Below are 14,069 nucleotides of genomic sequence, written 5' to 3' on the forward strand. Positions count from 1 at the left end.
AGGGTATTTTTCTTTCTGTTTTCATTTTTAATTCTTTTTCTTCCATTGGTCTGTTACAAGTAGGTTTGAAATAATTTGTGCCCATCGACATAGTCTATCTTTGCTCAACTAATTTGTATACAATTTAATAATTTATAGTGTTATGATATAAAAGAGGCAAATCAAACCTAATTGGCGCCATAATAATATTGGGTACGATCTATATTCTTCAGGTCTGTTATAAGTTTTGTGAGCCAAAAAGATAGATATAACTTGCCTTCCTTGTTCTGATTGATGGTATGAGTTTTCTTACTTGGAACAGTTATGTTCAGAAAAAAAAAAAGGGGGAGTAAAACATTCCTATCAATAACCTAGTGGAAGGAAAAATGGAATAGGCAAATATTAGTATGTTAGGTGGATTGTTGTTTTGCCCTGACTTTAAAAATTCAACAAGACAACATTGTTAGATAACTCTTTAAAAAATAAAATAAGAGCAAGTAACGTCGGTAGAAAAATTGTCTACGAAGCTTCAGCCCCGATCCCATTATTATGCAGTGTTGTATTCCTATACTTGTTTTACTAGCGCTTGAAGGGAAGGTGCTTCAATAAACTTGCTGTACTTCTGCTTTCTTAATGTAAATCCCCCTAATAAAATCCCACCCCTTCACTGTACAGGTTTCCAGAGTTTGGAAAGCTTTCTTCTCTAATAACTTTTTTCCTCAAGTCGTTTGCTTTTGGAATTCCCTTCCTATCCCCTATTTCTCCAACCGTACCACCAAGCAAAAATCAATGTGAACAAACATCTTGTGCACAAGTTCCCCCCTTTAAATATCCCCATAAATCTATTACAAAATGTCTTTAAAAAAATAATTTTTGGTTGTTTCCTGTGACCTTCTTTAGTTTAATGAGAGATGTGTGTGGAATAAAACATAGTAAATACAGAAATAGAGTAGAACCAATGGAATGAAGAAATGTGTACTCATCCATATCTCTGCTCTTTCCTTGAAAGAGGCACAAAAGTTAGCCAAACAAGGATGGTACCACAGATATTTTCTAAGAATATAGAGAATCAAAAACTTTTCTGTTAAGGGGGTGGAGTGATCTTTAATGTAACCCATTTTAACATAGGACTGCTTTGATATGTGTGGGGAAGGAGGGGGGTGCTAGAAATGTAGAGATTCTTTTCACTTTCATAGGAAGGATTAAATGAAAATTAACTAGAATAAAACTCTGTATAATGAAATAGATGATAAATGATTATAAAGATATATATATATATATATTGCAATAGAAAAATGCGAGCATGAAAAGTAATATGGTTAAGCTTAAACATCGAAAAGTAAATGACTAGTTGTTAAAACTGGGAAAGAAAAAGACAAGATATTCTAGTAAAAAATATAATAAATATATAACTTAAAATATTGCAGCATTAAAAATTGATTATGTGTTATAAGTTGAATTTAAAAAAAATTCTTAATACTGCAATGTTTTAAGTTATAAATTTATTATATTTTTACTAGAATATCTTGTCCTTTACTTTTCCATGTTTAAGCTTAACCATATTACTTTTCATGCTCGCATTTTTCTATTGTAATCCATGATTTTTTTCAAGCTTCCAATAAATTCACTTGTTGTTTGTTTAATTTGTCTTATTTTTTTGCCCCCATAAACACATATGTAATAACAATGTATGGCATTCGTCTGCTTTCAATAACCCCCCCCCCACTATTATTTCCCTTTCATGCTTTCATTTTCTGTTTCACTTGTTACTTCTCTTTCTGTGGCATCAGTAAATTAGTAGTAATAATAGTCACTGAAGCGACATGGTTATGGAAACCAGTCATAAAAAGCATCGCTCAACTCCTTACATATTTTTACGATTTTAAACATCAAAAAATTCATTATAACTTTTGTTTTACTGAACGAAAATTGAAATTTTTTTTTCACAATATAGCTGAGAAGGTGATCTATAAACTGTAATAATTGTTTGAAATTTGGTCGAAAATGAGTGAGCGGTGAAGCTTTAAGGCAGTTCTAAATGATTAAAACTGCCACTTAACCATATATTCAAACATTACCATGTTTGAATGATATATATGACCTACCTGTGACCCAATAGATCGTAACCCCCAACAGTGTTTATTCTATGATAATTCATGATCTAACACATGTTTTAAGACATTTTTCTTGCATAACTAAAAGGTCTCTTCTATATTATTATTATTAGGTTGTTGCATAAGTTCCTGCCATTTTTTTTTTTTTTTTAAGAAAATCAAAAAATTTTAACAGTAAAAGTAAGTCCAAGTTTTTTGTATGAATCCCATCGACTGAAGATGGCGTGAAATTGTCACAAAATCACACTTCATCTTTTCATCCAATTCTCTACATGTCTGATGGCCATCTTCCTTCAAAAGAACTCTGAGTTGGTCTTCGTCTATCTTAATTGGTCTTTCGGAATGAGGAGTATCATTGAGGTCAAAATTACTGTGTTCGAATCTGGTAAACCAATCTCGAACAGTTCTCTCAGCTATAGCGTTTTCTCTATATATGGCACAAATATTCTTGGTCACTTCACTCGCTTTCTGACCTGGATTAAAGGTGAAAAGAAGGTGTCGAAAAAAAGATTGTTTTTCATCTACTTGACAATCCATTTGACGGTTCTGAAAAACAAGAAAAAATTATATCAGTAAAAAATGATAACCGTTATCGTGTAGAATAGAATACATTCTTTCTAATGATATATAACACTTTGCCAAATATGAAAACATGTTTTAGAACAAAATTTTTTATGAAACTGTGGGAACTCATGCAACAACATGATATATGAAAGTATTATTCTTTTAAAGAAGTAGACATTATTTTGCCATCTAATTTACATGCTTGTGGTGCATACATATGTATATGTTAATTAGATTACCATGCGTAGAAAAGAGTTACTCTCTATAAATGTGCATGGATATCAAGAAATATTAGTGGTTGAATCTGCATAGTGAGAAATGCAAGAGGAATACATAGATTGCTAAGAAATAGATGTTCAATTTGTTCATTTAATTAATAATTGCTACTAATTAGAACTATTAAACAATTTTTTTTTTTTTTTTTTTTAATAAAATAATTTCCGAACAAAAGTATATCGTAGCATGTATTTTGTGTGATTAGAGTATGTAGGGAAAAAGTCTTATGGACGAAGTCACATAATATGATAGTAATTGAATAGTGTTTTTTAATCTGTAATGCAGCATAAGTGGACACCTTATGCAATCGTCTGACAACTTAAAATGCAACCTTGTGTGTACTTCCGGTTTCAAGTAACCATCTCAGATATATGTATTGCTAGGCATTGAATGGCTAGATGTTTAACATATAGCATATTTTCCCCAAACACACACATGTTTGTGTTTTTTGGAAAAGTATGCTTTTTCTATTATATTTCACTTTTTGTGTATATCCAATATGGCTAACCATAAAAATGTGTTGTATGGTTTTAAAAAGTTATCAGGACCTAAAATTAACCTATTGTAAATATAGCCCCAGTTAACACACTATAGACAATAATTATTAGTTGGAATAGAATAAAATTATTACATAATAAATTTGTTATAAAAACCACTTGGAAACATCATTTAACCCATACGTAACCAAGTTTGAATCGCTTTACTTTTAACAAAAATGACTGCATAAATAAATATGCAAGGTTAATTCTTCTATAGAACTTTTCCCAACATTACAGGATCATACCTGTTTCTAAGTAAAATTTCTTGATTTTTCTTGAAGGGTATATGTGAGAAAAATTTCAATTTTGACATATTAATAATGATTGTTTCTGTATAATGAAACAGGTTTTTAAAATGTAAAGAAGTTTTGATATATTGAAAAAAATAAGTTGTAAAACATTGTAACTTCGAATGTAGTTATATTGTTATTCATATATATAAATTCCCTTTTTGTTTTGCTTGTATGATTTTGTTCAATTTTTTTTGTTTAATGTTACTTTTAATTATTAAATCCAAGTGTTCTGTTATTTTTTGTGTGGATAGCTGTTTTTTTTTTCTTTTTTTCTTTTTTTAAATAATAAATATTTTAATTTTTATATTTTATTCATCTAGGATTAACTGGTAAAGCTGTTTTATGTGCTTGTATGTCTGCTAATGTGGGTTTTATTTCTATTTTTATGGTTCAGTCGAAGCTAATGTAGCAAAGGAGGTATTTATTTAAATGTCTACATTTAACTATAAATTCATGTTTTTTGTTGAGTAATTTGTACTTTTGCTTTGAGTGTGTAATTTGGTACTTTTCCTCCAGAACCAATCTACGATTCCTTCATTTTTATGCTGTAAAAATGTGATACTTTTGTACTAGTGTGGATATTTTTGTTTTTATCCCATATATATTCAGATAAACTTATATTTTTTTGTATGTTGGATTTCTCAGGCTCATCATATGATAGATGTACTTGGCTTTGAATAAATATTTGGTAGTATCTATGTACACCTTTTCTTAATATTGAGCGTGTTGGCTTTGTATGCTATTTCTCAAGCACTTATTGATCAAGGGGCAATTGACTCTCTGCAGTTGCATAAGTAGATGTTATTTCTGGTATTGTTATTTCTTGGTTGTTGGCATTAGTATTTCTGTTACATTACTGCCATTTAATATTTTAATGTTATCTTTCTTTATTATGGCTTGCATGTTATCTATGCAACAGTAACTGATTGCTTTTGTTTATAGCTTTGGAAAGTTTATGCATTTAAAGGATGTTATCTATTGGTGTAATTACTTCCCTATTGTAGAGTAAGTCAAACCAAATTATATTGCAGTTTCTATTGTTTTTTTTTTTTGTATGCCAGATTTTTAATATGACCTGTAAGTTCTTTATTTAGATTAAAAGATCTGTCAGAAAATTGACCTGGTAAATTTATATAATGAAACCTAAATCTTTTAAGATTTGAGTTATGTTTTCTTTTGTCTGCTACTCGATTGTATTTGTAGATTCTGACATTGTTTTTGCTAATTTTTGTACAGAGTTTGTTTATTAGATTTCAGGCGAGCTCAAACATTTATGCTCCATCAAAACTATTCATTGTAACTTGAAAGAAAGTTTGTGCTCTCACCTTTTTTAAGCCATATGCTTTTCTTGCAGTGCTGATTTTCTGAAATCCATTATTATGTCTACATCATTTTCAGGAATATCTAATATACTGCTTGACAAAATTTAATACATTTTTAAGGTGTTCTCTCTAATGGAATAGTACAAATTCTTTAAGCTATATATATATATATATATATATATATGATTAGTTTTTTTTGGAAAAAGAATTCCAGCAGAGTGCTCAATTAAAAGGAAAATCCAAATTTTAAGAGCGTACTTATATTTTGTGTACAGAAAGTTGTTAGTTGAGACAGATCATTGGTACCGTCGGTTTCAAGCCCGATAATAAGGCCCGTTTCAGGTATCCTTATCAAGCTCTCTTCAGCCAATATTCGTCTATCTAGGGCATTGTTTTCTTAGCCTTCTAGACAAACATTTTCCAAGAACACATAGACTACATAAACTTTTTAATAGAAACACGGTGAAAGTTAGTTACTCGACAGCTCCATCAATAAAGTCGATAATATCCAAAGAACCAAAAAAGATAGATAACGCAGGCTGCTCTTGCAGGACCAAAAATAGCTGTCCATTGGAGGGTAATTGTAAAGCTGAATCCCTTGTCTATGAGGCCACAGTAACGGAACAATCCACAAATATACCGGAAATATATATAGGTATGACAAAAGGTCAATTTAAACAAAGATATTATGCACATATGAGCTCCTTTAGAGCTAAAACAAGGATGAATACAGCATTAGCTACCCGCGTGTGGGAGCTTAAAGAAAAAAATACACCCTTTTCCATAAAATGGAGAAAAATAGAGCATAGACCAGCATACGTCCCGGAATTAAGTCGATGCTCACTCTGTAACGCAGAGAAATACTACATCCTCCGGTCCATTCATGACCCAAAAATAAAATGTTTAAATGTGAGGAGTGAAGCTTTGAAAAGCTGCATACATAGAAGGAAGGGGCTCCTAATAAATTGGATCAATGAAAAGAACAACACTTAGATGTTGTTTATATATATATATATAAGGAAAAAAAATTGTAAATACATAAATAATTAGTCGGTAAACTTGGATTTTAATCGCAATTATATTATAGATTTTTAATTAATGTCATATATATAAAAAAAAAAAAAAAAAAAAATTATATTTTATAAATGTAATTTATAATCTATTTCGAATTTAAAACTATAGAAAAATATAATAATGTTAATAAACTAGGGAAATCACTTAGGATACATAAATACTCACTTCCCCAAACCTTGAAAGATTTGTGTTTTTTAAAAATAATTTTTAAACGTATTTCGAAATTTTTAAACGTGATTCGATATAATTAAAAATATATATTTTAAAACTTTAAACATATTTTTGGAAATTTTTAAATGTTCGATATAATTAAACGAATTTTTAAGTTTTTAATCGATACCAATACAGATTTTGAAGTTTTTATACATAAGGAAAGAGATTTTGAAATTAAATGGGGTTCAAATTAAAATCGATTCATATAAAAAAAACATTTTTTCGAAATTAGATCTTAAATTTAAATAATTCAAAGTTGAAAATTAGGTATTACATTACTCGAGATATATATATATATATATATATATATATATATAGATAGATAAAGAAAAAAAAAAGGGGGGGGGAATTAAACAAAACGAGATTTGAACGTGGATTCGCGAGGTATATATACTTCACACTTCCGGTTATAAGATAGACGAATATTGGCTGAAGAGAGCTTGATAAGGATACCTGAAACGGGCCTTATTATCGGGCTTGAAACCGACGGTACCAATGATCTGTCTCAACTAACAACTTTCTGTACACAAAATATATATATATATATATATATATATATTAATATTTTTTTTTTAATTAAAAATTTTTTTTTACTTGATCCCTTGAATGCTAGTTTTTGAATCTTTGAACATTTGATGATGCAATAAATAATGCAATTTCTTTTTTTATTTGTCATCAGTATATTTTCTTTATATATAATTTATTAGTGGTTTGGCAAGACCACATGGGAGATAACCAAAGCAGCAAAACAAAAGCTGGCTTGCAGGACACTATATATGCAAATGTATGCAAATTTGGGCATATTTTATTGGTTTGAAAATATAGGTTCTTTTTTACCAATTGTCATAAAATTTTAACCATAGAATAATATTATAATCTTCAAAAAGCCTGAAAATTTTCATGTTTCGTCCTATAGAACCAAAGATATGAGCATTTCAATATTCAATTTGGCTACCAGTGTGTGTGTGTGTGTATATATATATATATACCATCTTTTTTGGCAATTTTAGAAGTTCCAAATCTGACTATTGATCAGAATTTAACAAGTGAAGTCTTGTTGGCAAGTAATGACTTGATTTATGTAATGGGCTATGTGACATTTTCCCTTTAGATCGCACATTAAGGGGATCATCCAGAGCCTATTTATGGCACTTTTTTACAGTCGTTTTCATAGCGTATAAAGATTATTTGTTACCGGAGATATAACATGAGAAATATTTGGAATCAAATCTCTCCTTGCAGTTGTTTCAGATTATTTGAAACTATAGCAAGTTTTAGTCCCCCTCCATCAAGGCCAGAGGTTTGGGGGGAAATATGTGTGTGTGTGTGTGTGTGTGTGTGTGTGTGTGTGTGTGTGTATGTATATGATCTGATGATTGCAAGGTCTTGTCAGACGAGTGCCACTCCCTCAGACACTTAAAGTCCATAAGCCCAAAAATGACTTTTTTTTTTATTTATTTTTTTTTTTTTAGTCCTACCAGTGAATTCACACGCTCAAGCAGGCATGACACTGAAGACGGTCATTGAGATCAATTATTACATGCTTCCAGCATTTCAAGCCTCCACGTGTCACAACTTTTCCATCGCCACAGGATCATTTTTATAGACAAATGCCTGAGGGAGTATCTATACAAAGATGATGTTACAGAGTCTTAGCTTTGTATGACAGCTAAGACTCTCTCTCGGTTCAAAATGTTGATATCCGGCAACAAGCAAGAGCAAGATAGCCAGCAACAAGTTAAAGTGCAGGTCAGCTTAATGCAATTACTGGTCTCCCGCTTTATGGTTTTTTATATCAGAGATTTGCTTCTCCTAGAAAGGTTGCCTTCACCACGGCTTACGGGAGCCCTCTCCACCCCAACACACACACAAACACACACGGTGCTAGTTGGCCGTTGACCCCGAAAAAGGGTTCATTCGCCCTTTAGAAGGTCTTGTTTTTAATCCTTCAGGGAGACTAGCCACCCTCCTCACCAAACAAGTCTGGTGGGGGAACCAGTTTAGTCGCCGGTGACTTGACCATGAGGCAGGTAGTACTGGGTTACATGATACCAGTAGCATATGAAATGACCTGACACACACACACACACACACACACACACACACACACACATATATACACTAGCATTTCAGCCCGGCGTTGCCCGGGTGTTTGGAGGTGTGTGTTGAAAAAAAAAAGTGGTAGTAGGAAGGCAGGCTCGAATCCATACCGCGAAGGAGAAAAAGAACGGGGGGCGGGGACCTGACGTCTTTGCTGTTATGACCACCGCCAAACTGGAAGTTACATAGGTTTAAATTAAGACTAGACAATCGAAAAGAGGAGATGACTTTCGAAAATATCGGGGGGAAAAAAGCGACCCCTCCCTGTAGAAAAGTGCCCAGTTTAAGGTGAAGATATTAATGTTTTTAGCCAATTTTTCGGTCGAACTTCAAAACGATGCTGATCTTGTGAAAATCGTCGCCTCTGTCGAAAGTTTGAGGCAGACATGCAAACATACATACATTTATATATTGGTAGCTTAAATTTTTGACCCAAACTGATTAAAAAGCGTGCCCTATCTATGAATACCCTTTATGTAAAATTTTAAATGTTTAGACCAGAAATTGTCTGAGTAATTTGGTAGAGACCACAGAGGTCAAATTTTTTTTTAACTTTGGCCCCTATTATGACCCCTTAAAATTTATTGTTTTGGGCTCAAATCAAGTTATTAAGTTAGATCCATGTCCAAGGAACCTACATCTAAAATTTCAATTGTTTATACCCAAAATTAGCGGAGGAGTTTGGTAGAGTTCTTAAAGGTCAAATCGTTGAACTTTGATCCCTTAACAGCCAAATTTCTGGCTGAAAACAGATTACAAAGATTTTCCCAAATCTCACTACCCTGTATATCAAATTTCGAGTCTGTAGACTGAAAATTGACAGAGTTATTGTGTCAGGAAATGTACACAAACGCACAGACAAACAGACACTTTCACTTTTATAGATATTAGAACCCTGGGATACAACATTAAAAATTAGTAACAAAATACAGTACAGTATATAATACACATGTATATAATCAAATAACATTATAAATAACACCGTAAGGTGAAGCGAATACCATAACCAGGGGCCAGAAAGATATTATATTCCACCTGAAAAAATCATAACCTAGTGCCACTGTATCCTGAGGTTCTACTGTATGTATATATACATATATATTTAATATCGTTAGTAAACATTCCAAAGCCACATATGTCTTTATTTTACACTCCTATTGGTTTATTGCGTATATATATGCTCAATAAAAATGTAAATACATTTTTATTGAGCATAATTAATTGTGATAATTTAGAAAAACTTTCTTGAATACATACATCATAAGTATCTATATTTTTTTTTTTTTTACAAACATGCACATTTGCACACATGGGGTTGTGTTATACCGTATTCGCATATTACATCAATTTAAAAATGTATCACTAAAGAAAAGTTAAAGATTACTTTTGGTTTCCAGGCAAGAACCCTCTCCAAATTGAGCTGAGATTTCTTTTTGAAAAGAAGGTATACTTCAAATTAAAAAAAGAATAATAAAATATAACACCATACCATTCTGATTCGGTACACTATGTTGGTAAATAAGTATTTAATTGATCTTAAATTAAATTGTATGATAAAATTGTAAAATTTCTAACCAATTTAACCAATATTTAATGGATTAAGCAAATTTATCTTTATCTTATAAAAAAAACCCAACATTTTTTTAAAGTCTTGATGAATTGATAACATTTGAATTTTGAATGACTGAAATCTAAGACAAATACCCTCACCCCAAAAAAAACAGGTTTTGGTCCAACCAACAAAGATTTTTGTTTCTTTTTATTTGTTATGGTCTATTTCATCAGTTGCCTTTCTTTCAGCCCTGGCGATGTCAATCATGGTCTCCAGTGGAATTGTTCGTCTGTTCAAATCTGGTGCGTTTGTTAGATTATTTTTGGTTTACTGCCACCAAAAACAACAAAAAAGCTCCATTAAAGGCAATTTTGGTTTTTCTTTTTGAAATTTTGTCTTCAATATTTTTGCCATATTTTGGTTTCTTAGTAGCTTTGAATTTTGGCATATTTATTTTAAAACCCATTTGTCTTTATTTTATTTTTATTTCTTTATAATTATGGCTGCTTTTTTCCCCCCCTTGCAGCCCTATCAATTCTTCCGTCCGCTTCAACTGACAGAGATCTTTACTCTTTAATATATTTTAGTCTCTTTTTTCTTTAAATTTCCAATACAAAATGGATAGAGTTTGTCTTATATGTTTGACAATATGAGCAAATGGGATAGATATCTCGCATTGAAAAGATATAAGAATTAAGAATTCACCAGACATTTTATTTTTAGGATTTTGCTTTTAATGCAGTGTCTTTCAGATTGTGTGTTCGCATAGCTACTAGTTAGGATATCCTATGTTGCTTGTTGAAAACGAATTTTAACTATATAACACAGTATTACCCCTTTTTATTTTTTTTTTTTTACACATCACAGTATATGGAAACTAATATATATAATGATAATATTTTTATAAATAAATATCTACAATTATTTTTATACTCACAGACACTAGTGTTTCATGCTTATTCAGTCATCAGTATAGGAAATGTTAATTACTGCCAGTTGAGAGATACGAATCTAAGTCACAAAGTTAACCTGGAATTTGTAGGCTAGCATTCTACTTCTAGACTACCAACAATCAACACAGGAATTGAGGGAAATTAAATATGTATATATGCCAACTTTGGTCGTAAACAGTATTTACTGACAGGAAGTCCGAATATTGTTTATATATATATATATATATATGTGTGTGTGTATTAGTTTGAACAAAAAAAATTGACAATGTGTTTTCTATTAGAAATTCTTCAAATTTGCCCTTGAAGTTAAGAATAAAATGTATTGACAGAAGTTTTCTTATTTTTGTTCTCCGCCTCCCTTGTCACACTCTTTATATCTTATATATATGTATTTGAAAAAAAAAAGAAACTTTTAATCATTTATATATGAAAAAAAAAAAACAATATATATTTATTCAGTATTAATAATATAATGTAAGCCAAAAAAAAAAACAAATCTATCCACACAAACAATAACAAAAGAATTTATCTCTTCTATATTCCTAGTGACAATAGTATTAGCTTAGCACTAATATACAGCCTACAAGAGGATTGAATCTTTAGGGTACTAACTACATCTGTATGTAAGCATACTTGCAGGGAGACCTGACATTGTTTGAATGAGGATCAACAAATGTTCCACCCTCCCATACTTTTATTGTCAACAAAATTAGTCAAATCATCGATTTTTTTTTTTGATTTTTTTTTTGATTTTTTTTTTATTGATTTTTTTTTTTTTATCGGTTGCTTGCTCTAGTTAGACCCTACTTGCAGTGTATTGGGAGGGAGCTTCACATGCCTTCTCGCAGTGACTTAGTTCACAATATCTTGTAATCTACACTGCATTGTAGTGAATCGACTGTTGATTTTATAAAATTATCTGTAAATAATGGTTTCACTTAAGTTTAAAATGCAAAAGTCAAATATGGTTCAATTGTGCTCTAAAAAGAAACATTTATTTAGAACATGCCCTTATCTTATAAAACAGTCTACAGTTAATTTTATGGGCTGCACCTTTCTGCTTGTGTGGTGATAAAACTTCTCAAATGCACTTGTGATGTTAATCTGTATAAAAGTGTTAACTTTGCTTAAAATCGGACTGTTCCTTATTTAATCAGACTTTTTTTGATTATTGATTTTTGATACTTATCAGATGCATTCCGATACAAAATCTACATAAGAAACCTCTCAGACACATCAAGTATCTTTGTGTGAAATTAAAAAATATCAGCCCAGCCATTTCCAAGTCCAAAGGGAACAAACGTGCGCACAAACAAAGTTCCTTTTATATTATCGTGTGTGTATATAATTTCTTCATTTGTTTTGACAATAGTTTTGTTCTAAAAGAATTATGGTTCAATGCAACTATATTTTTGTGTATGTTTTTATTTGGAATTCAACTTGAAAATGATTTAAATCTCTCTCTCTCTCTCTCTCTCTATATATATATATATATATATATATATATATATATATAGAGAGAGAGAGAGGATATTTTTTTCTATATATTTTGACTGATTCTCTCTGCAATTATCTTTAGATTATCTGATTGTTCAAAGGGAGTGCCTCTTATCTGTTGACTAGCCTGGGTGCCTAACATTGTCCGGGTGGTTGGAGGTGTGTTGAGAAAAATAGAAAGTGGTAGTGGGCAGGCAGGCTCGAAGGAAGAAAAGAACACAAAAAAAGTGACGTGTTTGCTGTTATGCCCATCGCTAAACCGGAAGTGATGAATGTTTAAATCAAGGCTAGTCAATCGAAAAGAAGGGATGACTTTCGAAAATATCGGCAAAAAAGGCGACCCCTTCCTTGAAGAAAAGTGCCCAGTTGAGGGTGAAGGAATTAATGCTTTTAGCCAATTTTTCGATATTTGTCATCCAAAGGTTCAAGCTTCAAAAGGATGCCGACCTCATGAAAATCTGTTGCCTCTGTCAAAAGTTTTAGGCAGATATACATACATGCATGTAAACAGACAAGTGAGATTTATATTATAACTGGAAAGACAGTTTAAATTGCCCTGAAAAATATCAATACAATCTTTTGTTTTTATTATCTTTATGTATATATCAGTTCTCTTTTCATTTCCATGATAAACATATTTATTTTTGACAAGGACAAATCTGCATGTTAACACCATTTTTAAATCCTCAAAAGATTTTATTCAGTTTTTGAACAAAGTTTGTAGCACACCATGAATGGACACTGATCTTCATGCATCATTTATTTTTATTCTATCTCAAAGAAATTTAACAAAACACTGATTGGCATTGCACTGTTTATTTTGGCCATTCCAATTACCTACTCTTTAAGCATACCTTTCAGTATTCAGTTTTTATGGATTTATTTTTTCTTGATTCTAGGGGTTGGCAAATCTAAACACTGTTATATTCCTAGAGTTAATTGGCAAATCACCTAGTTCTCTGCATTATTCAGAAGTATTACTTGGTGTACTTGATTATTGATTTGGTGGTGCTGGTCATTGCATTTTACTCTTGGTAGAAAAAAAGGAGTTGATTTATCTATTCCTGGAAAGTTGTGTGTCCAGTTAAAAGTAAAAAAAACTACATAAGATATACCAAAGTCTGTCTGTTCTTTTTCACCATGATCCTTATATTTATATTTGTTCAACAGAAACATAATTAGTCAAGAAGGATCTTGATATTTTGGCACTTTTTTTTTTTTTTATACAGTTGTCAGAAAGAGAAGAGGAGTAAGAGAAAAAGAAAGGTGTTACAGATACTTTAACTCCTATTTTGTTGTCCATGACTTTGAGGAATGCTGGATAACCATGCTAGTCGTATATGAATGACAGAAATTATTCTTTGAGAAAATGTACATAAACTGGTGATAATTGTCACCGAAGTTGCTTACTACCCCCAGGAAAAACTTAAGCTTTTTTGAGGAAAAAGAATTAGTTTATTGAATTAATTTTTAATAATAGTAGATATTAGATGTACCTGTGACCGGTTGCATCACAACAACCACCACTACTCATTCTACTTGATTTTTTTTTGGGGGGGGGCATGCATGCCTCACCCTCCCTTTCTATGAACT

The 14,069-nt window shown here is 31.3% G+C and overlaps 1 protein-coding gene across 16 annotated transcripts in view; it reads left to right on the forward strand.

The window, feature by feature from the left end:
- The window catches only part of LOC145297383 (nuclear receptor-binding protein-like), a 164,965-nt gene that overhangs the window by 79,139 nt on the left and 71,757 nt on the right, over positions 1-14,069 (forward strand). For 5 of the 16 annotated variants that reach the window (XM_080143365.1, XM_080143337.1, XM_080143338.1 and 2 more), the window contains one exon: positions 10,275-10,328. The exons of the other annotated variants lie outside the window; for them this stretch is intronic. In XM_080143365.1, the coding sequence (XP_079999491.1) occupies positions 10,275-10,328 (54 nt within the window). The remainder of the gene's footprint in view (positions 1-10,274; positions 10,329-14,069) is intronic. 16 annotated transcript variants of the gene reach the window in all.

The sequence above is a fragment of the Euprymna scolopes genome, chromosome 2 (assembly GCF_053919585.1).
Source record: "Euprymna scolopes isolate OS-2025 chromosome 2, ASM5391958v1, whole genome shotgun sequence".
NCBI classification, from domain to species: domain Eukaryota; kingdom Metazoa; phylum Mollusca; class Cephalopoda; order Sepiida; family Sepiolidae; genus Euprymna; species Euprymna scolopes.